Source organism: Aspergillus wentii (assembly GCF_001890725.1).
Source record: "Aspergillus wentii DTO 134E9 unplaced genomic scaffold ASPWEscaffold_6, whole genome shotgun sequence".
NCBI classification, from domain to species: Eukaryota; Fungi; Ascomycota; class Eurotiomycetes; order Eurotiales; family Aspergillaceae; genus Aspergillus; species Aspergillus wentii.
In genome coordinates, this window is record NW_024467837.1 from 764,690 (window position 1) to 789,462 (window position 24,773).

At 48.6% G+C, this 24,773-nt stretch overlaps 12 protein-coding genes and 1 non-coding gene across 13 annotated transcripts; 6 read left to right on the forward strand and 7 right to left on the reverse strand.

Annotated features, from left to right (window-relative positions):
- The first annotated feature begins 598 nt into the window (after window positions 1–598).
- On the forward strand, window positions 599–2,458 carry ASPWEDRAFT_42949 (uncharacterized protein). The gene has a single exon (XM_040835911.1). It carries the CDS (start codon window positions 704–706, stop codon window positions 2,387–2,389), a length of 1,686 nt encoding a protein of 561 aa, XP_040686593.1. The 5' UTR covers window positions 599–703; the 3' UTR covers window positions 2,390–2,458.
- Window positions 2,459–2,530: 72 nt separating this feature from the next.
- ASPWEDRAFT_t159 lies at window positions 2,531–2,636 on the forward strand. The gene has a single exon. It is a non-coding gene; the product is annotated as a tRNA-Pro (tRNA).
- Window positions 2,637–3,889: 1,253 nt separating this feature from the next.
- On the forward strand, window positions 3,890–5,010 carry ASPWEDRAFT_743800 (uncharacterized protein; the record flags this gene model as incomplete). Its single annotated transcript, XM_040839463.1, has 2 exons — window positions 3,890–4,115; window positions 4,268–5,010. The coding sequence occupies 2 exons, from the start codon at window positions 3,890–3,892 to the stop codon at window positions 5,008–5,010; spliced, it is 969 nt and encodes a 322-aa protein (XP_040686594.1).
- Window positions 5,011–5,486: 476 nt separating this feature from the next.
- Window positions 5,487–7,312, reverse strand: ASPWEDRAFT_53001 (uncharacterized protein; the record flags this gene model as incomplete). The annotated part of the gene is made up of 7 exons (XM_040837813.1): window positions 5,487–6,039; window positions 6,085–6,313; window positions 6,362–6,526; window positions 6,564–6,597; window positions 6,702–6,785; window positions 6,830–6,910; window positions 6,956–7,312. 7 exons carry the CDS (start codon window positions 7,310–7,312, stop codon window positions 5,487–5,489), a joined length of 1,503 nt encoding a protein of 500 aa, XP_040686595.1.
- A 243-nt stretch (window positions 7,313–7,555) lies between these two features.
- Window positions 7,556–8,410, reverse strand: ASPWEDRAFT_30047 (alpha/beta hydrolase; the record flags this gene model as incomplete). Its single annotated transcript, XM_040833359.1, has 2 exons — window positions 7,556–7,897; window positions 7,949–8,410. 2 exons carry the CDS (start codon window positions 8,408–8,410, stop codon window positions 7,556–7,558), a joined length of 804 nt encoding a protein of 267 aa, XP_040686596.1.
- A 190-nt stretch (window positions 8,411–8,600) lies between these two features.
- Window positions 8,601–10,729, reverse strand: ASPWEDRAFT_61130 (cytochrome P450; the record flags this gene model as incomplete). The annotated part of the gene is made up of 3 exons (XM_040838561.1): window positions 8,601–9,657; window positions 9,719–10,555; window positions 10,600–10,729. 3 exons carry the CDS (start codon window positions 10,727–10,729, stop codon window positions 8,969–8,971), a joined length of 1,656 nt encoding a protein of 551 aa, XP_040686597.1. The 3' UTR covers window positions 8,601–8,968.
- Window positions 10,730–11,881: 1,152 nt separating this feature from the next.
- On the reverse strand, window positions 11,882–13,295 carry ASPWEDRAFT_114552 (uncharacterized protein; the record flags this gene model as incomplete). Its single annotated transcript, XM_040828502.1, has 2 exons — window positions 11,882–13,158; window positions 13,214–13,295. 2 exons carry the CDS (start codon window positions 13,293–13,295, stop codon window positions 11,882–11,884), a joined length of 1,359 nt encoding a protein of 452 aa, XP_040686598.1.
- A 363-nt stretch (window positions 13,296–13,658) lies between these two features.
- Window positions 13,659–15,846, forward strand: ASPWEDRAFT_743804 (putative 3-hydroxyacyl-CoA dehydrogenase; the record flags this gene model as incomplete). The annotated part of the gene is made up of 3 exons (XM_040839464.1): window positions 13,659–13,740; window positions 13,790–14,428; window positions 14,479–15,846. The coding sequence occupies 3 exons, from the start codon at window positions 13,659–13,661 to the stop codon at window positions 15,519–15,521; spliced, it is 1,764 nt and encodes a 587-aa protein (XP_040686599.1). The 3' UTR covers window positions 15,522–15,846.
- On the forward strand, window positions 15,636–17,904 carry ASPWEDRAFT_42951 (Zn(II)2Cys6 transcription factor). Its single transcript, XM_040835912.1, has 7 exons — window positions 15,636–15,807; window positions 15,859–16,133; window positions 16,190–16,497; window positions 16,541–16,621; window positions 16,668–17,269; window positions 17,318–17,500; window positions 17,552–17,904. The coding sequence occupies exons 1-7, from the start codon at window positions 15,662–15,664 to the stop codon at window positions 17,850–17,852; spliced, it is 1,896 nt and encodes a 631-aa protein (XP_040686600.1). The 5' UTR covers window positions 15,636–15,661; the 3' UTR covers window positions 17,853–17,904.
- A 70-nt stretch (window positions 17,905–17,974) lies between these two features.
- Window positions 17,975–19,659, forward strand: ASPWEDRAFT_30051 (uncharacterized protein; the record flags this gene model as incomplete). The annotated part of the gene is made up of 6 exons (XM_040833360.1): window positions 17,975–18,184; window positions 18,226–18,230; window positions 18,272–18,456; window positions 18,502–19,094; window positions 19,140–19,539; window positions 19,586–19,659. The coding sequence occupies 6 exons, from the start codon at window positions 17,975–17,977 to the stop codon at window positions 19,657–19,659; spliced, it is 1,467 nt and encodes a 488-aa protein (XP_040686601.1).
- Window positions 19,660–19,807: 148 nt separating this feature from the next.
- Window positions 19,808–20,197, reverse strand: ASPWEDRAFT_185378 (uncharacterized protein; the record flags this gene model as incomplete). The annotated part of the gene is made up of 1 exon (XM_040832082.1): window positions 19,808–20,197. The coding sequence occupies one exon, from the start codon at window positions 20,195–20,197 to the stop codon at window positions 19,808–19,810; it is 390 nt and encodes a 129-aa protein (XP_040686602.1).
- A 582-nt stretch (window positions 20,198–20,779) lies between these two features.
- On the reverse strand, window positions 20,780–23,650 carry ASPWEDRAFT_42953 (uncharacterized protein). The gene is made up of 4 exons (XM_040835913.1): window positions 23,597–23,650; window positions 23,381–23,537; window positions 23,146–23,272; window positions 20,780–23,095 (listed from the first exon to the last, which is right to left on the reverse strand). Exons 1-4 carry the CDS (start codon window positions 23,639–23,641, stop codon window positions 20,887–20,889), a joined length of 2,538 nt encoding a protein of 845 aa, XP_040686603.1. The 5' UTR covers window positions 23,642–23,650; the 3' UTR covers window positions 20,780–20,886.
- A 578-nt stretch (window positions 23,651–24,228) lies between these two features.
- On the reverse strand, window positions 24,229–24,720 carry ASPWEDRAFT_597996 (uncharacterized protein). The gene has a single exon (XM_040838471.1). The coding sequence runs from the start codon at window positions 24,675–24,677 to the stop codon at window positions 24,321–24,323; it is 357 nt and encodes a 118-aa protein (XP_040686604.1). The 5' UTR covers window positions 24,678–24,720; the 3' UTR covers window positions 24,229–24,320.
- Window positions 24,721–24,773: the final 53 nt, after the last annotated feature.

Here is a 24,773-nt window from a genome sequence, read left to right on the forward strand (position 1 = left end):
ATGACACAGTAGAACGCGCTCATTTTCAGATCTCAGTTTAGATGCCAGTGCGCTAAGCCTAAAACTGTCTGGACTATTCAATACGAGCATGGTAGCCATTTATACTCACCATCCAGATATTGCTCTGACCAGATATGGCAGTGATGCCAGCTGATGAATCCCGCTTATGCCAACTTTTTATAACGTACTTACCTGTCTTCTCTTTAACCATAATTTACCCACAGAAAGAAAGCAGGCATGTGTCTGGTCTTTTTGTCATGGTGACTGGTCATCAGTGAACATATATAGGACAGCTTCCCATGCTATCTATTATGGTTCTTGTCAAATTTGGGGTTGGTGATGATCCCAGCTGAGCTTTTGGTATATTTAATATAATTATCAATAATGGTTATCAATTATGAAATCAGTGCTATTGTTTAAATACTCGATGTTTCTTTAATATACATACAATACAGTATACTGTACGTCATAGTGTATGTGCGTTTCGGGCCGAAAGCTAAGACCGCCAAGAGATAAGATCGAATCATGTGACATCGATTGCAAGGATTGGTTGAAAATTTTGCGTTCCTGTCCGGCAGTACCCCTCCCGCTGCATCACCACGTTTTTCTGCGCCTTGGACGTTGTCAAACTCTGTTATTGACCCCCCATTTTCTCAATTTTTGCTCATTTATATAAAAATTATCTTGGCGCAAATAATTTTGGATGGGGGGCAATTATTTCTCCGAAGACTATATCCCCGGTACAACCAGCATCTTAGCAGTCAGCGAAGATGCATCCAACAATGAATCAGGACGACCTATAAAAAAGACCAGCAAGGGCGTTGTCCTGCTCCCGCAACCTTCTGATTCTCCCAATGATCCGCTCAATTGGTCTTCGGCGAGAAAGACATGGCATTTTATCCTTGTGTCTTTCATCACAGCACTCACAGCAGCCATCTCCAATGATGCTGGTGCTGCCCAGGACTCGTTGAACGAGGTGTATGGGATTTCCTATGATTCGATGAACACGGGGGCTGGTGTGCTGTTCCTTTTCATCGGCTGGTCGTGTATTTTCTTCGCGCCCGCTTCGTCTCTGTACGGCAGAAGAATCACGTACATTATTTGTATCTTGTCGGGCACTTTAGGCTCCGTTTGGTTTGCTTTGTCCAAACGGACCGCGGATACAATTTGGTCGCAGGCTTTTGTGGGCATGTCGGAGGCCTGTGCCGAAGCCCAAGTGCAGCAGTCCCTGGCGGATATTTTCTTTCAGCATCAGCTTGGTTCCGTCTTGACCATCTACATTATGGCCACCTCTGTGGGCTCCTTTCTCGGCCCTTTGATTGCGCATTTGATTGCCGAGTCCCAGGGATTCAGATGGGTCGGCTGGTGGGGGGCCATCGTCAGCGGTGCGACGCTCATCGTGATTATCTTTGCGTGTGAGGAAACGGTGTTTGACAGACCAAAGCACTTCCCGTTGTACGAGTCCAATAATTCTGGAAATGTTGACTCGGGCGTGTCGCACTCCAAGGAGAAAGGCCCCGATGGCCTCAGGATCAATAGTAGTGATCTTGGCGACGGCAGAGACGATACCGACGATGTTGAGGCTACCGATAAGCAAGAGAAGCTGCTGCCGTACCACAAGAGGATTGCCATCATTACTCCGTCTTCGTTTATCGAGGGCTTTGGCGTCAGGCAGTATATCAAGCGCTTCCTTGTCTACTTCAAGGTCTTTACGTTGCCTGCTGTGTGGTTGTCTGGTATCTTGTGGGGTTTGCAAGATGCGTACATGTCATTCTTCCTCACCACACAAGATACCTTCTTCTACGATCCGCCATGGAATTATACTGAAACCGGTGTGGCGATCATGAACGTGGCCACTTTGATCGGTGCAGTCCTGGGATGCATCATGTCCGGCGTCCTATCTGACATGCATGTTCTCCGGATCGCCAAGAAGAACAACGGTCTATACGAGCCCGAGTACAGACTCTGGCTCCTCTTCATCACCCTCTTTGTCTCCCCCGTCGGTCTAATCATGTTTGGCGTCGGTGCAGCCAAAGGCGGCGAATGGCCAGCCTGGGTCGTATACGGGGGTCTCGCCTGCATTGGTTTCGGCTGGGGATCGATCGGCGACACAGCCATGTCGTACTTGATGGATGCATACCCGGAGATCGTCATCCAGGGCATGGTGGGGGTCTCGATCATCAACAATACCCTGGCTTGTATCTTCACCTTTGTGTGTTCGTTGTGGCTGGACGAATCCGGGACCCAAAACACGTACATTGCGCTGGCGGTGATTGATTTTGTTTCGATTGCGTTCATCATCCCGACTTTGTACTGGGGGAAGTCTTGGAGAATCAAGACCAAGGGGCTTTACGTGCAGTTGGTCCAGCTCACGAACGGTATGAGTTAGATGGTACATATGTTTTCTTTATAGACTAGACTAGAAATTTTCGCATGCAACTTTCCGATTGGCAGTGCCGATATTATTTTTCATAGTCCTCTGATGAACATTAATAATGCCGCTACAGCAAAGGCCAAACACGTGATTACAGCCCGGGTGGTCTAGTGGTATGATTCTCGCTTAGGGAGAGCTCAATGAGTTCTAACAACCCAAGCATATCTGCGAGAGGTCCCGCGTTCGATCCGCGGCTCGGGCCTGTTCTTTTTGCCTCGCAACACTCTGAATCGGACAGTAGTTGTAGGAAACTATTTTTTTGGAACTCTATCTAGACAGAAAGGCTCAGTGGAATTCCAGTGACCACATCTCCAATTTAACTGACCATTGAGAACAGGTATAAAGAACTAGTAAAATCACTCAATTTTAAAAGGTAGCCCACTAGTCCGTCCTTTACCCAATGGGAGGGGGGAGGCGTAGCATTAAGGTCGTTCGTTAGGGTCATCATCATAGATGGATGGCTCTGCCTTCTTTCCGCTAGGACATTAACAAATACAATAACAACATCAACACACAAGCCAAGACCATCCAACCCTACTTCTCCCTATCCTACTAATTATACAAACACTGCACCGACTGGGCATTATTAAACCAATACCCCGCCGGCTTCCCTGTCTGCCCATCCTGCCAGGTCTGCAAATCCGCGATACCAGGGTACACAAATCCCCCGAGTTGAGATTTCCAACTGGGTTGTAGCAGTTTCCAGGCTCCACAAACATAGAGCATACCAGATCTAAAAATAATATCAGTTATTTTGCTCGCTAAATCAGCATGCGTACATACTAGGATCAGGACCGATAGAGCCAAGGGTATCCCAGAACTCAACGTTTAGACATTCGCCGTCGCCGAAGCCGAAGAGGGAGCATGGGCCAGTCCAGTTGCTGTAGAGGGGTGTTAGTGATTGTGTATACGGTTATGGAGGCAGACATACGGTCAAGGGTATAATTGGACGTTTCGTTTGCGGTTACTTGGCCAAGTAACGATGCACCGGCTAGGATGGAGGCAAGAATAGTTGAGGAATACATATCGTGTTCTAGTGTTGGTGTTGGTTTGAAAATGTAGAAGTAGAATTTACCTCGTATTTACACCTCGTCATCTAGGAAAATATTCAAACGATTAATATAGTCTGCAGAAGGGAGATATCCCACATGTAGACAAGCGCTAGTCTGAGTTTAATCTAATCTTGGCTTTTACATGGTCAAAGCTTATCCGTATTTATATAATGGTCTGTTCACTAAGTGATGTCAGTTATACATGCTGTCTGCCTGTGGATTAGATCTGGACTAGTACCAACGCTACGTAATCTATGATATACAGCATACCTAGAAACAATGCCTGATTTAACCCTAATTTGCAACGCTTTTTATTAAACAACGCAAGATGAAATCCACCCTCTCATTCACAGTCACAAATTAAGATATTCAAGATACAAGCAGATTCAACCAGATCGAAACCATGTCAACTGCCGATATCAAACAAGCCAGCCTCGCAGGTCTCCCCACAGAAATCCTCCTCCTCATCGAAAAAAACCTTGACATAACTGAACAGGCAAACCTCCCTCTCATCAACCAAGCCCTCCACGCCAAACTCGGGACCGGAGCATGGATCCGACTCCGCGATGAGAGGTCCCTGCCGAGATCCTTTCTCTGGGGGTTAAAAAAAGACACCGGGCTGGATGAGTGTATGTGTTGCGAACGCTTGCATCCCCCGCCCAAGCGGCGACGAGACCAGCGAGCCGAGTACTGGGCCCAACACGGTAGCATCTTGTGCCAGCAAAAGGGGCATCGGCTATGGCTGTCGCCCAAATACTTTGACGTGCATGTGAATTACCAGCGGTGCTTTTATCGGTTCAAGCACCTCTGAAGGCGGCGATGAGGAGGTACCGTCGTGGACCTAAGCATGGACTCAACCCGCTGTCTCTGGCTTATCTGGAGATTAACGCGGGGTTCGAGGGATGCACCACGATGGTGGCGGTTGAGCCTCGCATCTGCCAGACATCCACTGGAGAGGCCACTTTTGTCCTGCAGGTGCAGAGCTGGGTGCTGTTCAACTATCCAGATCCTCATCGTCGCAAGCATCGTCCAGATGTATGGGGTCTGGACTTTGTAAACGTGTGTGTGGATGTGTTGCTATCTGATATTAAAATGACCCCACTCCTGCACGAGTTCCTGGAACACCATGATTTGACATCGAAACAGAAAACTGTGTCCAGTATGTTCCACTGTCAGACCTGCAATCTCGACTTTCAAATCGAGGTGCGAAACTACGCACGAGATCCGGCTGTGATGGTGACGCGATGGATCGATCTAGGACAGGGGTTGGATGCCACAGATCCCCTCTGGCAGGCATGTCGGGCTCAAGCATGCTATGGAGGAAGTATCCGTGGGGCAGCATACGGAGATGGTCATGTACGGGATATGTTTATGGCTGCGGGTGGACCAGATGGAGAGGCTATCGTCCGCAACTATGAGCGGTATTTGTTCGAGGGGCGTTTCACAGAGTATATGAGGCAGTGGAATAGTCATACCTGGATTCTCCGGAGGGAGGAGGTTTTGTGGCTGTGGAATGAGTCCTAGGGACTATCTAACTTCAGTAGTATACTGTCTGTATCAAGTAGGCTAAATATATAAACCTGATAATTGCTATTAATGCTAAATATACACGTATAAAAATATAATCCCTAAACCTTGAACCTCACAACATCAGTCAACAACGCGACGAGAAGGGACTAATGCATTTTGATATCATTACTTGACTATAGAATCAAAATTACATCGGATCATTTCTGCAGAAATGTTGTTTTATAGCCGGAAGGGGTGTGCTGAACTAGTTGGATGCCCCCCAAATCGATCAACAAACTGTATTGCCGCCATTGCGATCTTCGGGACTCGTCATGGACGATAAAATGAGAATATATCATTTTTGGTTAAATATTAAAGTAAGAAGAATTTTGCAGGTTCAATAAATGTTACCAAATTGGGCAAAAAGAAACCAGATGGGTACGGTCCCCTGGTATAAAGTTGACCAGGTATATGATCCATTGTAGAATATACTATCTACGCCTATCCTCATCAACCACATCCTCCAACACAGCCTCGCCCCTCTTCATCGCCTCCAACCTCGCCAACTTCAACCTCCTCGTTGACCGTTCCGTCCCCCTTGTCACCCACCACGTCCCCAGGGTCAAAAGTATACACCCTGCAATCAACCCCATCGTCACCGCAAACGGCACCGTGTATTTCGGCGCATACTCACTCCGGAAAATCTGTGGACCAATCGCACCTCCAATCTGGCCGTAGCTATTCACAAAGCCGATGGAGAAGGCGGAGCCGGTCGCGCTGGATGTTGTCTGTACCCGCCACGGCCACATCAGCGGGTACCAGGCGCTACCGAGGGCGTTGGCAATGACGGTCACTGCGTAGACGGCGCCGTTGGAGGGGTAGCTGTATAGCACGCCGTAGCAGGCGAGGATGACGACGAGGAAGGATAGGGGGTAAAGTGGGCGGGGGAGACGGGGGTTGTCGGCGCAGAGACCAAAGACGGCGATACAGAGGACTGTGAGGATGGAGGTGGGGATGTTGAGGAGTTGGGTTGTTGCGATGCCACTTTTTGGTTAGTTTTTATATATGGTGAGTAGGTGGGATACGTACGTGAAGCCAAGATTTGCGATGACGGTAGGTTGATAGAATCTCAGTCCATGGGTTCCGACGGTGAAGAATGCCCAGATAAGAGTGAATAGCCACAGACGGCTATCTCTGAGGGAATTCACAATTTCCTTGAAGTTAAAGTTGACTTCGTGAGCGCGAGGTGCATTTCGAGGGAGTCGTGCTTGGATGAAGGCTTTTTCTTTGTCTGTCAACCACTTTGCCTGTGGAGGGACTGTCATAAGTTAGTATATACTATATCCAGTAGGATAAGGAGACATACAGTCTGGAAAAATGAAGATGAGCGAAAACCCAAAAGCAATGGTGATGATGCCTTCAGTGAGAAACAGCCATTGCCAGCCCGACAGACCGTGAGAGCCAGAGACAGTGTCAAAGGCGTATGCCAGAACACCGCTGATGATTCCGGAAAAGTTGCCCAGAATGTCTGCTTTTGTTAGATGGAGTATTCTAGAGGAGTAAGAGACTTACAGAAATAGAGTAATCGAAGTGACATTTCATCTGGTCGATACCAATAGCACAGCTGCAGGATCACTCCAGGGAAGAGGCCGGCTTCAAACTGTTCAGGTTAGTATCCAATAAACGGTATGTATTAGATGTCTTACCAATCCTAAAAAGAAACGGGCTGTATAGAGTCCTTGCTTCGAGGTGACGGCAGTATGGCATGCAAGCGCCAATCCCCAACTAACCTGCTTTTATTAGAAAAGGACAGAATATGAGAAGACAAACCAACCAGAATGCGAGACTGCCATCGTGACGGAAGCATTCGCTTGATGAGCAGATTCGACGGTGTTTCAGCCACAATATACGGAATCTACACGATCAGTATTAATCCGCATGCCATTGATGAGATACTGACGTAGTATAGAACAGTAACGAGACTATACTCGTTCGAAGTCATCCCCAACTCAGTCAGGATGTTCCGGTCTGTTCCTTTATTCATAATCTTCGCATTGGACACATTCTCCGAATCAATATTCTTCAACAGAAACATGATCGCGCATAGAGGCATGATATGCCAATCCATCCGACGCAGGAGCTTCTTCTCTTCTTCAGCAGTCAGAGACGTTCTGGCGCGCATCCATTCCGAATCATATCCTGTGATCTCCTCCGAGTTGTCGCCGAGTATCTCGCCTCGACTGGCATAGTGCAGGTTGTTTTTGTCATCTTCGACGCTGCTTTCTGCGCTGCGTATGTTATTTTTTGAATCGGCCATTTTCTAATATTTCAGATAGAAACATATTCATGTCCTTTGTGAAACCATCTGTTTAAGAGTGTTGTTGACATCTCCGCCTGACGTGCTGCCAGGATCAAAGCACGTATTGACAGCGGATGTTGTCCGGGCCCACAATCACCTCATCGAGGCTATTTCATCGTCTTTTCAGTTTATGATCAATTAGGATGCTTCAGTTGTGTTCTGTCATTGAGTGGAGATGGTTGATAAGATATCAGCTTGTCACTATCTATTTTGGATATCCCCCGCAGCCTTGCGAATGCAATCCACGATAAACTCCGGATTACTTAAAAACGGCGAATGGCCCTCTTCGCATCGCTCCACATCGAATGCACCCTTGCCCTCGGCAATGATTCTCTCTTGCACTACTGCCGGCAATGCATTGTCGTTGTCGCACACGATATATGTACTCGGGATCTCGAGATAGGCCGTGTATGTCGCCGGCACCGCCATTGGGCCTGGTGGAAACGAGCCTAAAAGATCCAAGGCTTCTTGCACGTCGTTTGGATCGCAGCGGTTGTAGAAGACATCACGAATGATGTCTTTGGGGAGGATTATTGCTCCATCCTGATTCGCTTAGCTACTATAATCCAAATGAGGTTTGATATATGTGCATACCTCTGTAAGTTGCATCCCACCATGCTTCTCTGCCATCTCCTGACGCTGTCGCTCCAGCTCCTCCTCCTCGGGACTTTGCGGCTTCATCTGCCCAAGATGAGTCTGGCCTTTGGGTAACACCATCGCGCACATATAAACAAGCCTGATAACACCTCCAGACAGACCTTGTTCAGTGCGCGCTTTCTTGCCCAACCCTTTCACAGCCTCCGACATGACAACGCCGCCAAAGGAATGACCGACAGCAATGACATCTTGCCCTTTTTCGAGTTTCTCTAAAATAACATCACGCACGGCCTGCGCGTCTTGGTCCCAGCTGGCATGGGGAGGGCTGGAGTTGTACGATGGCGTAGCTACGGCGACGGCATCGTAGTTGGCTTTGTTGAGGCCATTGATGAGGCGGGTATAGTGCTGGGGACAGTGCCATGCACCTGGGACTATCACTATTGATGGTGATTGAGACATCTTGAATGATTTGGAAAAATGTTTGTTGTTGTGTTGACGTTAAATTATTGTTGATGAAAAATGGATGAGTCACGCGGACGGTGAGAGCACATGACCTGCTCTCGGATAGAGGGATTTTTATTTTAATCTCGATGATAATTTCTAATTTACTGTCTGATACTATCTTTTTATTTTCTGCTTATCGATGAATAAATGTTCTGATCCTATACCCTCCTACGCAACGCCGCCTTCTCATTCCCATACTGAACAATCCGAAACGGCATCCCATCAACCGCATACCCACACTCCTAGCACACCTCCGAAAGTAAATGCACCTCATTTAGTTCGGCAGGAAGTTCATCGGGAGAGGAAGTGTTAGAGCGCGAGGGCAGATGGAAGGGAGGGCAGGAGGTTTGTATCTTTCTCTGGTCTTTGCGATGGATTTATCCGTTGGGGGCTTTACTGTCGTCTGGAGACCATCTTGTTTCAGAAAATATTGGACAAAAACTCAGTTATATATAGGATAGACTATCTGTCTTCTTCTAAACAGCGTAATAATAATGATGGTCAAGCACAGCCTCAAAGGTCACTCTTAGACGGCCACTTCACCCTTCTCTCGGCCCTGACATACAAATTATTCGGCCTGATCAACTGGAACATCGGATCATACTCCACCGTCCCATCTCCCTCTCTGATAAACTTATACCGATAGATCAGCTTCGGCAGGAACACTTTGATCTCCTGCAGTGCGAAATTGAACCCGATACACATTCTCGGACCCATCGCGAAGGGGATATACGCAGCTTTATGCCTGTTCTTCACTTCCTCAGTATCCCATCTATCAGGGCTGAATTGATGCGGGTTATCCCATAGATTGGGGTTATTGTGGATGTGGTGTAAGGCGGGAATGAGCACCGAGTCCTTGGGGATCTTGTAGCCACCTGGCAGGATGGTATCGATCTTTGCTGTGCGGCCGGGCTGGTAGGATGGGTTGTGCCTGCGTTGGGTTTCTTTGATGTACTTGTCCAGGAAGGTGAGGCGGTCGGTGAGGTCGGCGGTGATGGTGGTATTCTCGTCGATGCCGTGGTCGATGAGTTCTTGGAGGAGTCTGTCCTGCATGCCTGGGTACGTGACGAGCCCGTAGATCAACCATGAGAGGAGCGAGCTGGTGGTCGTGAAGCCGGCGGCTGTCGCGACGACGAGTGACCAGACAAGGTTGGATTTGGGGAGTTTGTCGCCTTTGTTATCGGTTGCGCGGATGGCATAGTCTACTTCATTAGCTTTTCAACTCATCTTGAAATATGATCCAGGTAGTATGAAGTAACATACCAACCATATTCGACGCCTCCAGCGCCGCGTCCTGCAATGGCAGATCCGTCACACCACCACGCTCAGCCCGCCGTATCGACTCCCCCACCATCTCCACAATCTTCTTGTTCACCTGCTTCAACCGCGCCGGCTCCCCAAACGGCAGCTTCCCATACCAATCACCCCGAGAGGTAACCTTTTTATTCAACGAAAGCAACTCCGCAATATCATGCACCATCTCATGCAGCGGCGTGTCCGGGGCCGAGAAATGCTGAAAGTCAATGCCGAGGGTGATTTTGCCCACGGCTTGCGAGCCCAGTTTCAGCATGTACTGGTACACGTTCCAGGCTTCGTTTTTCTCATCGAAGGCGTCGAAGACAGTGAAGGCATCTTCGACGGTCGTCTGCATGGTGGGCGTATAGTGCCGCACTGCCTTTGGGCCGAGTGCAGGCGGGAGGAACTTGTGCGTCACCTTCCACTCGGGCGTGTCAGTGTCGCCGAGAAAGATACCCGCCGAGGGCTGTTTGAGTGCGTATAACGGATGCGCGGGGTTGATGTATTTCGTGAAAAAGTCAGACTCGGCGAAAGCGATGGCAGACAGGACCGGGTCGTTGGTTTGGTATGTCACGCGTCCCATGTTTGTCGTTTTGATCAATGGTCCGTATTGATCGAAGAGACGCTGGTGGTTACCCAGGTGGTCGGGGTAGACTTCGAGATAGTTACCCACATAGGGGAGGCCGGGGGGACCGGGGGCATCGCGGACTGCGTGGCCGTCGATGGTGATTGCCACGGGGGAGGCAGTGGACGTGATGGACGGGATGTCGTGGAGGATGGTGTTTTGGGATTGGAAGCCGATGCCTTTACTGTCAGTAGGCCTCTATTATAGAGGAGATATGGCTTACCGCTAGGCTCGACGATGGCAAAATGCGCCGCAATCAAGTCTTTCAGATCGACGAGAGTTTTGACGGAGACATCAATCTGTTTGGCGGAGGAGGGCTCCTCCCCGAGAAGATGGAACTGCTGAGTTGGCATATTGATTGTTGCTGTTCTGGTTGACGATTTCTTCCTGCCATTTCCCTACATTTATAAATCTGCCAACTGCACTCATACAGTCCCTTGGGGCTATCTTCGGCATGCCGTGCCGACTTCATCTCCACTTCATACCTCGGTGGGTGGGCCTGCCAATATACTGCATTCCGATTGGTTCGGAGAATTAAACCTTTCCGCTCCCTCGGGATACTTTATTTTTGGCTTCTCACCGATACCGAGGGATGGTGATCGGGATGGATGACGAATCTCGTCGACTTCAGTGGCGGTAGTCACCTCGGTAGTGGGAGTACGGAAGGCCACGCTTAGGTGTTGTGGAATTTTACCGACTTAGAATACTACTGGACTAGTAGTAGTAGTAGTAGACCTGTTATTCCCGCATCTGTCAGCCATTCGGCCGATTGGCGGCAGATCCCTAATGACTGGCTGGGATTGGCCACCTATCTAGATACATTTTTTTGTTCGAGACATATCCCGTGACCGCAATCAAGGCCCAACTCCTCTTCCCTCAGTAATTATACATACCAAGATGAATTATGTCACGCAGCGGGTGCTCCCCTAATTCCAAAAGACACTTAATAAATAATGCAAGCTGGTTCAGTGGTTTCTAGTATCCTCTTCATATCCTCAGATGCGTCAGTGCACGCCAATTATCTAATTTCCCCTCCCATCTATGCTTATAGTTAGGCCCCTCTACCATACCTTGGAGATAGACACAGGCAAGCCAATACCTTGGCAATTTTACCATTGCACAACCACCTAAAGATGGCTATTATTTATTTTAGTGAGAGAGCACCTTTACTCTCATTGTCCAACAACAATCTATCTAGAGGTGATCGCCGAGGAAGTGCCTACCATTACACTACCCGCCAGCATACTGCTGGATTACAGAGTAGGCACACTTGTAGATACTAGTAATATTACTATCAATGTCATGACGCAACGGCAGTCAAAAAAAGAGTAATTATTGTGATCTTGTTGGACTACCGCTGGTAATTTTCTTGGGGCGAAGAAGAGGTCTGATGATATCCACTACACATTACACCACATATAGAAAAACAACACTAGATATACGATACAAGCAATACACTCTATTCTATCTCTATCAATACAAAACAAAATACCAAACACCAAACACTAAAAACAGAAAATCTGGTCCGTCATCTTCGACACACTCCCTGACGCTTCAAAGCCCAGCCCAACTAGCCCCTTTTTCGCCGCATTCACCATCCCCGGCGGTCCACACAGCATGATCTTCGTATCAGCCGACGCACCAGGCAATTTCTCCCCCATAACCGCCTGCGTGACATACCCCTTTCCATACGCCCAGTTCTCCGAGGGTTGATCGAGCATATACCATATCTTCACATTATGGGGGTACCTTTTCGCGAATGTCTCCAGCTCATCGCGAAGGAGGATATCCTCCTCCGTGCGGTTCGCGTAGATCAGGCTGATCTCAGTAGTGTCTGTGTCGTCTTCGCAAATTGCCCGGATGAGTTGGTACATGGGTGTGATTCCTGTTCCGCCGGCGATCATTCCGATCCTCTTGCAGAGGCCGTTGTGGTATTTCATTGCGCCCTTGGGGCCGCGGAATTGGACTTTCTCGCCGATCTGCAGGGTGGATAGGTACTTTCCCGTGAGCAGGCCGTCAGGGTAGCATTTTATGACAAGCTCCAATCTGCCGCGGTCGAGGTTATTCGAGGTCGGCGTGTACGACCTGCTGATGGATTGGTTGTCGACTGTAGCTTTGATAGCGACGTGCTGACCGATTGGGAGGCCGATGACATCGTTTTCATTGGGGAGTTGAAAGACGAAGCGGTAGACGTTTGGAGCGAGAGTGTCTTTTTGGATCAGCGGGAGGGATTTGTATTCCTTTGCGTCGAGGAAGCCTTCTTCGAGATGGGGATTGTGCTTGACGAGGGATGATGGTTTGGACGCAGGGTACTTGGTGAAACCGGACTCGATTTGCGTGAATTTTGACAGCTGCTTTGCGAGTTTGGTCCCGATGGCAGTGGATATCAAGCTGGCTGCGATGAAGCCAGTCGAGAAGCCTCCTTTGAGAATCCCAGAGGGTAGAATAGCAGGCACCGTGAATATGTGCCCCCATCTCGAGACAACATAAACAACCGACGCTCCCAGAGCCCCAGTCCCGATTGTATATCCCACCCAACCAGATCCCGCATCTCCCTTTCGGGTCTCATTCTCTGCCGTATCCTGAATCACACGCACAGCCTTCGGACGAGTATAATCCCCCGCATCGCTGACCGTTCCAACGCAAAACGTCTGTAGGATTGCGTCTGCGTCTTCGGAATGGCCTACGTCTTCGTAGGCCGCGGTGGCGTCTGTGCCGGCGACGTCGACGAGGACATCTGCGCCGCCAGGATGGTCGCGGGTGTATTTGGTTATGTCATAGACTGTTTTATTTTTATTAGCTTGGATTGGATATAGGAGTGCGATGTGTGAGCGTACCCTTTCCGTGGATGACGACCCAGAGGTCTTGTTTGGTGTTGTGAGATTTGATCTCGTTGAGGGTGTAGACTTTGTTTGCCATGTTGGATAGTGTCGCGATGGATGAGTGAGTAGATTCTGAGAGGATCGTAGTAGATACTGTGTCCTTGTATATTTATTATCATAGTTGTTGTGTCTCCGAGGTGTGGATCTCCGAGGTAAGTGGGTACAGGATCTACATCCACATACCTGGGAATGACACTCGGGCAATCAGTATACAATCCACGGATATCACGGCAGCCTACCGAGCTCAGACGAAGAGATGGACTTTATCGGATGGAACAAATGAACACTATGTGTGTAGTCGGTGTAGATATAAAAGGCCTTACAGACAGTAGAAGAATACATCAACACAACACGCTTGTATACAACTATTCCATTCTATCTATTCAACTCATATATGAAAATGTCTTCCTGGAACCCACCCCAGAACTACTCTACTCGCCCAGTCGCAGTACTCGGAGCTGGCGTACTCGGACGACGCATCGGTAACTCCTCCCTCATTCCCATCCTCATTCTCCTATACTAAGTATACAGCCTGCATCTGGGCCTCAGCAGGGTACACCGTCCACGTCCGCGATCCCAGCGCAGACCAGCGCGCCGCAGCAACAGACTACGTCGCCACGAACGTCGTGTCCTATGCACAGAAAACCCGCAAAACGCCAGGCAAAGTCACCACCTTCGAACACCTCCCTGAAGCAGTGGCGAAGGCATGGCTGGTCATCGAGGCCGTGCCTGAGATCCTCTCCCTCAAGACGACCACATTCGCTGACCTCGAGAAACTCGCACCAGAGGACTGTATCCTCGCCTCGAACTCGTCTTCGTACAAGTCGTCCGAGATGTTGGGTGGTGTAGTATCTGAGACTACGAAATCCCGCATCCTCAATATGCACTACTACATGCCTCCCGAGTCGATGATGGTCGAGCTCATGACGGACGGATATACGGATGTCTCCATCTTCCCCTTTCTCGTGGAGAAGTGTCGAGAAGCCGGTACATCGCCGTATGTGGCGAGACGGGAGTCGACGGGGTTCATTTTCAATCGTCTCTGGGCGGCCATCAAGCGTGAGGTAATGAATATCCTCGCTGAGGGGGTATCGGCGCCGGAGGAGATTGATGCGATGTGGATGGAGAATTTCGTGGAGGGGAGGATTCCGCCTTGCCGGACTATGGATAGTATGTTATTTTTTTTACTTTACTGGGTTCGGTGCTAATTGTTTGTATAGAGGTTGGTCTGGATACGGTTGCGTTTATCGAAAGACACTATATTCAAGAACGGGGTCTGCCATCTGAAAAGACTGTCGATTTTCTCAAGGCGGAATACCTCGACCATGGCAAGCTGGGAAACAAGTCCCCCAAGGGTGGTCTTTATCCCTCTTCAGAGACATCCAATGGTCACTCTGAGGACAAAATCATCGTGCTGGATCTTGGTCTATCAGCAGCCAGCCCTGGGTTGGAGTCTGGCGAGATTCTCGAAATGACCACTAGTGGCAAGATCACGCGATCTCTCGTGTCTAAACAAGCTCTTCCTGATGGACTGGCTGTTGACAAAGCCAGTGGCCGCATGTTCTGGACGTGCATGGGAGTCCCTGGAAAGAATGATGGAGCTGTATACTCGGCCAACCTAGACGGCAGCAGCATTGAGACGCTCGTTGCGCCTGGAGTCATCAACACCCCGAAACAACTGGCTCTGGATGCTGTGGCGAAGAAAGTCTACTTTGCCGATCGTGAAGGCGCCAGAATCTACCGGTGCAGTTTCGATGGAAGCAACTTGGAAGTGTTGATTGACAACAGCACGGATGACGTCTTGAACTGGTGCGTTGGCATCGCCGTCGCCCCTACTCTGGGTCTGTTCTTCTGGACACAAAAGGGGCCTTCAAAGGGTGGGAAGGGGCGCATTTTCGGTGCTCCTATTGCGGGCAATGGAAAAAGACAAGAGATAAAATGCGTCCTATCCGATCTACCCGAACCGATTGATCTGGAAGTGGACGAGAACTCTCGGATGCTATACTGGACCGACCGAGGCGAGATCCCGTACGGCAATTCACTGAATAAAATCCAGCTGGGTGATTCTGGGCTTCTTTTGGATACTCAGAGTACTCTTTGCAGACATTTCAAAGAGGCAATTGGGTTGAAATTGGATGTACCAAATGGGCATGTATACGTGACGGATCTGGGCGGGAATATCTACCGCTGCAGTCTGGATGGGAACAAGGAGAGGGTTTACTCGGATGATTACCGTGCTTTTACAGGCATTGCTATTGTGTAGTTAACTTTTGTCTTATTGTCGGATGACTGAACCTCGGTACTTCCTCGGCCCGTCGCCACCGATAAAACTGTCTCGGGAACCCGAGGATCGTCATTCTTCATCCCTGCAACCAATTTAATTTAATCAATCGAGCTAATATAATGTCCTCTCGGCGCCATCGTTCTACTGTTGCTTGTCAGCACTGCAGACGTCGCAAGGTACGCTGCAGTTTAATGGTCACTGGCGTACCCTGTATTGGCTGTACGCAGGATGGCCAGGAATGCGTGATTCCTCCAGCAAAGGCGCCGTAAGCACGACATCGTAATAATTATGAGGATGAGACTGACTATTCTACCAGCCAGCGAGTGTCGCGGATTGCCTCGCCGCAGCCATCACCGTCGTTGCCAGCTGGTCAGGCTCTGCATCCATCCCCTTCCGAGGACTTCCGAAACGCACCTCAGCCGGTAGAAGTGCATGCTTATCCATCTGCTGTGAACAGCATGAGTCAATTGGAGACTACAGACAACTGTCTACGTCCAGAAGAAGAACGCACAGGGGCCGAGATAGCAAATACGGTTCTCGGACGCAGCAGGGCAAATAGCAGGGGAAATGACCAGGCGCCATTCTACACCGGTTTGTCTCTACACAGTCATCATCAATGCATTCTATTCTAATATACCATAATACAGGCGACACACCCGGCTTCGGTGCAGTCCTCGACCTCTGCTCTCCGTCCCAGCAACCCGTCCCTCGACATATCATGATCCCATCAAAAACAGCCACGGCTCTGTCCGACCAAGACCGCGAGTGGCTGCAGTATAAAGGGGTGTTTAATCTGCCTAGAAGTGATACGTGCTATGAGCTGCTTCGGGCGTATTTCCACCATGTGCATCCGATGATGCCGGTGGTCGATGTGACGGCTACACTCAAGTCGTTTCCGGATGGAAGTCAGTCGAATCTGTTGCTGATATGGAGTATGTTTTCGGTTGCTGCGAATGTATGTCTATCTCTCCTTTGATGGATGCCTGCTGATTCCGTAGTTTGTTCCTGTTGCGACATGGCAGATGGAGGGGTATACATCGCGGATTGCGATGAAAGACGACATGCATTGTCGGGCCAAGGTACCTCCATAACCACCCATATAAAATGACTATATCTAACAAACAGTGCCTCTACCACAACACCAACGAACAAAACCAAACCGTCCTCCTCCAATCCGCCCTTCTCCTCGGCTTCTTCCACTCAGAAACAGACATGCACACTCTCCCCTGGCTCTGGACCGGCCACGCCATCTCCCTCTGCCAGACAATGGGCCTCCATCGCTGCTCTGCGTCTGCCCTCTCCAATTACTCTATCCCAGACCACCAGAAAAAGCTGTGGCGACGGCTCTGGTGGACGTGCTTTTTCCGTGATCGCTGGCTTAGTTTGACTATGGGGCGGCCACTGCGCATCAATCTGAATGATTGTGATACGATGATGGTTTCGGCGGAGGATATGCTGTTTGATTTGGATGTTCCAAGTCAGATTGCGGATATGTATATCCCCAGCGATATGCAGATGCTGGCAGAGCCGTGGGTGAAGATGATACAGCTGAGTGGGTTGCTAGGGGAGGTTTTGACATTGTGTTATCAGCCATCAGGGCCTGCGCCGTCCCTATCGCAGGTCAAAGCTCTGGAAGAGGAGATGCTGGCGTTTGAGGTACCGGATCATGACGGCCAGCAGACTCAGCTTGTAACGTTCTCCATCTACCATCTGCAGCTGCATTATCAGTGAGTACCCCATTTCCTTATTTTATATAACCCAGTCTAATAATGTAGAGCCTTCCTGATCACATTCTACCGCCGCTTCATCACCAAAGCACCGGATGACCTCCCCATCACACAACAAGAATCGTGGCAGCTCAACATCCGCCGGAAAATGGACGCTGCTGCGCTTCAATCCAATGCAATCTTGGATAATCTTGCTCGGGAGAAGTTGATCGACTACGCTGGGCCTATGACGTGAGCTATCCTATCCCACTTACTGAACACAGTCGTTAACATGCATGATAGACCACCCCTCCTCGTCCCAGTCATGCACGTCCATTTACTCAACAGTAAATCCCCCGACACACTCTCCCGCAGACTGGGATTGAATAAACTCGATCTCTGCATGATGGTGCTGGAGCAGATGCAGCAGGCGTACCCGAGTGCGTCTATTTTCCGTGGGCTGTTCTTAGAGGGTATTCGGCAGGTTGGTCCAGAGGTACCGTCAGTCGAACAGGAGGGGATAAATATTAGCGATGATGTAATTGATGCCTTGCTGGATGAAGCGTCGATTGTGAATTTGTGGGAGTCAATTAATGGGATGTAATAGATCTATAATATATATAATGCGATAAATGCAACACTATTTCTTGGCTGCATATCTTGGCTCCTGTTGTTTATTTATTCAGACCCCGCATCTTCATTCCATCTTCACTCCAGTTTTTCAGCATGCGGCTCTTTTACCTCTTCTTCCTTCCTTTCGGTATAGCACAGCAGGCTCTAACATCCAATGGCGAAATAACCGGCCACTATGCGTCCAAAAGCCCAGCTGTGCTCGAATGGCTGGGGATTCCGTACGCGCAGCCGCCCGTGGGAAAGTTGCGATTTGCCCCGCCGGTTGAGTTGAACAGGACCAATTCGTCTGTTGCTGATAAATATGTAAGTATCCTATATTATATTATAGACATGCTAACGTGTAGGGATGGTGAGTTATACACACTATGTATACAGTATGCTAATAAACAGCGACTGTTTGTATCCCTCTTATGGCCAAGTGGCCTATCCCAACAAAACAGCCCAGTTTGATCGCATCTTCGACGAATTCTCGTATGTTAATAATAACACGCAGAGCGAGGATTGCCTGACTCTGAATATCTGGGCTAAGCCTTCGTCGGCGCTGAAGCCGGTTTATGTGCATTTCTACGGTGGGAGTATGTCTCCTTTTTATTATTTATGATATGATACTGACGATGAAGGATGGACACGAGGCTCATCAAATACAACCTTCTACTACGGTGGCTACTTTGCCGACGCACAGGACATCATCGTCGTGACTGTCAACTACCGCTTCAATATCTTTGGTTTCCCGGGTATTCCCAACCACCCGCCCAACCCTGGTTTACTGGATCAGCGGTTGGCAGTGGAGTGGGTGAAGCGGAATATCAGATCTTTCGGCGGTGATCCCGATCGAATCGTTGTATCTGGACAATCTGTTGGCGGTACGTCAGTCGACTACTGGGCGTATGCGTATGCGGACGATCCGATCGTCAAAGGTCTCATTTCGCATTCTGGAACTGCGCTCAGCTTCCCGATCAGTAGTCCTGAGGAGGCAGCGAGGCATTGGTATGATGCTTCGGAGATATTGGGATGTGGGAGAGGGAGTGAGGAAGATGTGCTGTCTTGTATGAAGAGGCAGAATGCGACGGACATCATCAACGCTGCTGCAAAGGTGAAAGTGGCTGGTGATAATCCGGCGAGAAAGGCACCGGCGTTTCAGCCTACCATCGACAACGTTACTGTCTTTGCCAACTATACTCAGCTCTCGTCTCAGGGCAAGTTTGCTCGGATAGTACGCCCCCTCCTCCATCCTCATCCATCTATACTAATCCTACAGCCCTATTTGGTCGGCCACACCTCCAACGAAGCCGGCTTCTACAAAGTAACCACCTACGCCGCCGGCGTCACCCTCCCCCCGTCGCAGTGGGAATCATTCAACACGGACACCTTCTACTGTCCATCCAACATCCAAGCCTCGCACCGCGCGCACTTTCACGTCCCCGTGTGGAGATTCGAGTACCACGCCGACTGGGCGAATACGCGGCTCTATCCGGGAAGTGGAGCGTATCATGGTGTAGATTTTCATATGCTTTTCGGTGCGTCAGAGAATATTTCGGGGCTTGCTGAGTCTAGGGGGGAGAGCGAGTTGAAGGGGGTTATGAGGGAAGCTTGGGGGCGGTTTATTAAGGATCCAGTGTGTGGGTTGGATGGGTTGGGGTGGCCGCAGTTTGGGGATGGTATGTTTTCTGTTTCTTTTACTGATGGGGATGCTGATAATTATAGATGTTATTGTGCACTTGGGGGTGGGGAATAGGCCTGTTGTTGAGTTTGAGAGGGCTGATGAGAAGTGTAGCTGAGGACTATGGATTTGAATAAGACATGGAGCTGTATTAAATATGCTCTATAAAGTGATAACAGTACAAATAGCAATCCAACAAACGGAAGACACATATTCAAATACAGATGTAAGCAAGATAATACATCAGTCAACATAAAAGTGAATACTCACTCAACCTGAGTGTCATCCCCTGCATCCTCTTCCTCATCATCAACGCCATCGTCACTCTCCAGAGAACCCCCCTGCCAAACCTCAAACTTCTTCTTCCCCTTTCTCTCCGGCCGCACGCAATACTTGAAGAGCATGGCTCGCCGACAAACGCCCATACAGCACTGTTTCGTCTTTTTGCACTTCGCATTGAGCGGTTTGCATTTCTTTTGTCGGGTTATGGCGGGCTCTTCTTCCAGGGCGGCGTCGATGACATACCCAGCTGCATTTGGCTGGCAGGTATCGCAGATTTCTGCTTGTCTGGAGGAGATTGTTATGTTCCTATCTGGGAGGACGGAGGCGGTGGAGAGGCTTGCGAGGAGGACGAGGGTTAGGTAGGGGAGGTGCATTTTGATGGTAATCTAGTGTATGTGAGTTAATGTAGATGTGTGATGTTGGGATGGACTTACTGTTATGGATATAGATGCTAGAAGTAGGGGAGGTAGATGTTGAGGAGAAAAGATGAATATTCTAGATTGCCAAGTCGAGTCAGTTAATATAACAGGTGACTGCCTGCATCAATAAAATGAATATAAGCAGTTCTTAGGCAGCTGGTATATATAGGCAGCATTCACTACAAGTGAAGCAACTCTAACGTTGCTTCTATTTAACCACCTATTCCTTCTAAACCTCTCTCCATCAGTCACCCTCTTCAGGGGATATAAATCTCGAAGGGTCATGATTTCGAACATTCATTTGCTGCCTAGGACCACCCAATTACGGGATTACGCATATTGCCTAAAGATACAGAAACACATACCCATCAACATGAGCATCATCTGCAGAATTCAAACAAGAACTGAACACGTCACCATCCTTATATTGCAAAAGATCAGCATGTGCTATCGAGAAACCTTGATCAGAAGATACAACTCCCATCGAAAATGATACACTATCGGAAGAGAAATCTTGACCTATATTTTAAAGTAATGGTTCAATGTATTATTTACTTTTTAACCTAGTTTTCCGGTGAATTTTTGCCAGCATTTCAACAATATCAGTGCACCCTGCATAGAAGCCAACAGGTAAAACACTGCCGTCAATCTGACGGACAAAGTTCTACCATGATGGTTGGGTCGGCATCGGTGGTCGGATACGTCGTCCTCACCCTCACAGAAGGAGTGAAAATCTCCCGACAAATTCCATCGGCGGCGATTTGAAGCTTTTCTTGCGTCTTGAGAGTTCTGGGGTCCTCCAATCCATAAAGGCTTTTGCGTGTTTCTAAAACATCCCGCAACAAATTGAGTCCCTCACGCTTTCTCCCTTGCCCACACTGTGAGACGGCATAGTTAACTTTGCTCATCAGTGTATCAGGATCATTTGGCCCTAGTAAGTCTATTCGGACTGGAAGGGTCCTTTCAATCGAAGCGATAGCATCGTTGTATTTTCCTTGTTGGAATGACGCTACCTCAAAATCGTTAAACGCGTCCAATGTGTCCCTGTTCCTGACTCCGTGGACCATTTTTAGTCGCTCGGCACGTTGAAATGCAAAATCAACCATTTCTTCAAACTTCTCTGATCTCGCTAGAAGCTTTACCAGTATCTCCAGGGTGTACATTGTGTCTTTGTCTGCGATCCCAAGGACTTCCTCTCTTAGACGGAGCGTCTCTCGGAACAAGGATTCTGCTTCTGGAACTTTGCCCTGATTCTGTAGAACAATAGCGAGCATATTCATGGTCCGAAAGATAAACTCGCTCTTAGGATCGTATCTTTGCTGCTTTAAGTGGAGGGTTTCTCGCAGGATACGCTCTGCCTCGGAATGGTTTCCTCGAGTTTCCGCAATCACGCCGAGATTATGCTTGGCCTCTAGATCATAGGCCTGGTTTTCAATCATCCTTCCCGAAGTTAAGTAGAATATCGTGGAATATATGTGTTCCGCTTCATCCAACTGTTTATACTTGAGTACACTTCCCAGGTCCATCAGGGCGCTTAGGGTGTTGCTATCATCTGGCCCGTATATCTGGCCAAACGCGCAAAAAGCCGCTCTAATTGCAGCTTCTGCCTCGTCCATTCGATTCTGGAACGCGAGAGCCCTTCCTTGAAGCTGTAAGCCTCGTATGGCATAGTGGTTGCGGTCACTGCAGCTCGTTTTCCATATGCCAACGGATCTTTCCAGTTGCTCGTTCGCAAGAGCGAATCGACCTCTTGACGTGTCATATTCCGATTTCAAGATGAGAAGATATCCAACCTTGATCCTGCTACTGTGAGTGCGGAAGTCATACGCCAGTAGAAGTTGAATATGAGGGTACACTGTTTCCAAGCATTCGTATTGCTTGCGGCCCGTCAAATGGGCGCACAAACGAAGAACTTCATCCATTGCTTTTTCCTTCCATTCATCGAGGGCATTCTGTAGCTCCAGCCAATGTTGGATGGACAGCTGCTGTAACCGATTCATACCTAGACTGTCTCCTTTTGCGTTTGATGTAATCAAGAAGAACGACTTCAAAAGGCCTGTCTCTTTATCAAACGCAACAAGGCTTTCACCGTGTCTCTGAAGTAGCTGAATAGGTATAGACTGAGCATCCAAAGTGGCCATGAGACATAATATATCCGCTGCTCTGGGGCTTTCTCGTCTGATGAAATCATATGTAATCTTCCACGGCATAGTAACCGCGTTTTCAGGCCTTGGGAGGAGGTCAGTATTATTGTAGCTTTGATCGATCAACTCCGTTGTCTCCGTGGGATTGCTAAGTATTCGCAAATAGTGTCCAAGGGAATCTTGTCTTTTTGCAATATAGGCCGCCGCCTGGGAAATATGAAATGGCAAGCCTTGCAGGGCATTTATAATTTGATCCATTGTGCCATTATCATCCAAGCCTGGCTTTTCATGCAATAGAACTGTCATCAGCTCCCTTGCATCCTCCAGCCCCATTGGTGAGACAGATATTGTATCATGAATCCCCGTGAGCCTGAGACCCACTCTCCTATCTCGTGTGGTAAGTAGAGTGTAACCTTTGGCACTGTGCGGCATATTGGCAATGCCATTGGGGCCATAGAGCAAGTTTAGATCATCCAGACCATCGAAAATTAGAAGCCAATGCCCTTCTCTGTTATCATTAAGCGCGGAGCTCACGCGCGAGAAGATACTTAGCCCTTCAGGATTATCAACTGGTAAATCTAGAGACATTGCAATATCATGACATCCTTTCTCAATCATGTCTTTTGTGCCTGCTTGAACCCAGAAGATATCAGCACACGGATGCCGCTCCTGAAATCGGTGGGCATATTCTATGGCAGTATGAGTTTTCCTGGACCTGAGCTTAGCAAAGGCTCTCAACACGTAGTGAAGGGAATGTACCCAACGCCATCGATCCCCGCAAGAGAGGCAAGCTGACTTCTCTTTAGTTTGTCATCAAGTTCAAGTAAGATATCTTGGCGGTCGGTGAACTTCGTGTCCCGGCTAAAAGGAATCGAAGTAACTTTGGCTTTTCTCCATATCAGCTTACCCAGGCTCATATAGTAGTATGTTTAGAGTGTCTTTCCCTAAAGGAGCCTTGCAAGTCGGGGGGGGGATTGGGTCTCAAGCCACATACCATGTTTCAAAGCCTTTATGAATGCCCTGGTAAATTTCGTCTTAAATTTTATAAAGTTGGGGTCATCAGCGGAAGCAAATTTGTTCATTCCGCGATGGTCAGCATCGAGATATACTACCTCGCCATGGTGCGGATCACTAGAACTTCCAGGCACAATCTAGCTCATATCAGCTCTACTTCTCTAGTAATTTTATGATTCCACTAGGGAGACCTTACTGGACCCCAGAAGAGATTTCCTATCCTTTCAGACCGTGTCTCCATGAAGTCGCATATATAAGGCGGGTCTGGCTGACTGCTTATATAGGCATCGGAAAAAGAAGATTCAAGGCGACTGATGGCCAAACTACCCGGTGACACGTATTCCAACAGGCTCGATGATGAGCCACGCCAATAAGCGGTGCAGGATATTAAAAGTCCGACTATCGAAGCCTGTGCACCCATATGAGGGACGCCGAGGAATAATATTGCCCTTGTGTTGGTTGAGACTTCACTGGACCGGTTCTTTGCGTCTACTAGTAACTATTTCTGAGGTTAGTGATGGAAATTCTTTGGGTGCGAGGATCAATAGGAAATAATGAAAAAAAGTACCTGTTCCAAGAGTAGACCACCAAAGCTGTGTGCGATAAATATGATCGGTCGACATTCAGCCCCTTCATCATGCCTTACTCGCTCAATCTCATCCAAGAGTGTCCGTGCATGATCTTCAAATTGCATATTGGCAGCATCCTCACTCCAATGGCTTTGATGGTTAACCATCGTGACCTTGATATTGGTAAGACCAGGGACCTTGGGTAGTAGGTCCTTCAGCCAAGAGACATTAGTACCGTTTTGTGAATTAGTCCATGTCGACGCTGGATCCGAGCCGAGGCCGTGGATAGCATACACACTACAAATTTCGGTTGTCAGGTTGGCTCCTATACAGGATAACAGAAGCTAAGGCTCACTCCACAATCGTGGTATTTCCAGGGTCGTAGACCACATCGGACCCCCGATGCGGTGCATAATCAAAGGTTCTAGAGAAGCCGGCTAGTAAAGAAGGCACTGATATGAAAACATGTAAAGGGGAAAGTAATAAGCACCAAGCCACGAGGATCCAAAACATGAGCACATGAAATGTTCGGGTCAAACATGACCTCCAGGATATCTCGGGAGATGCTTGTTCCAAAAATATCCTAGGGTAAGACCGAGTGATAGCAAGACTAATAATAACTACCTGGTAATAGAAGCCATGGTGCTCGGCAACTGCAAGCAGGATCACCCATAGGTCTGACTCGTGATAGTAAGTACTGATGTCCATAGTACATATATTATCGATTTACTGCATGCCTAGATTGGTCAAGTATATATGAATACTTCAGTGCAGAGCTCAACACAGCTTTCTGCAGTCATGTTC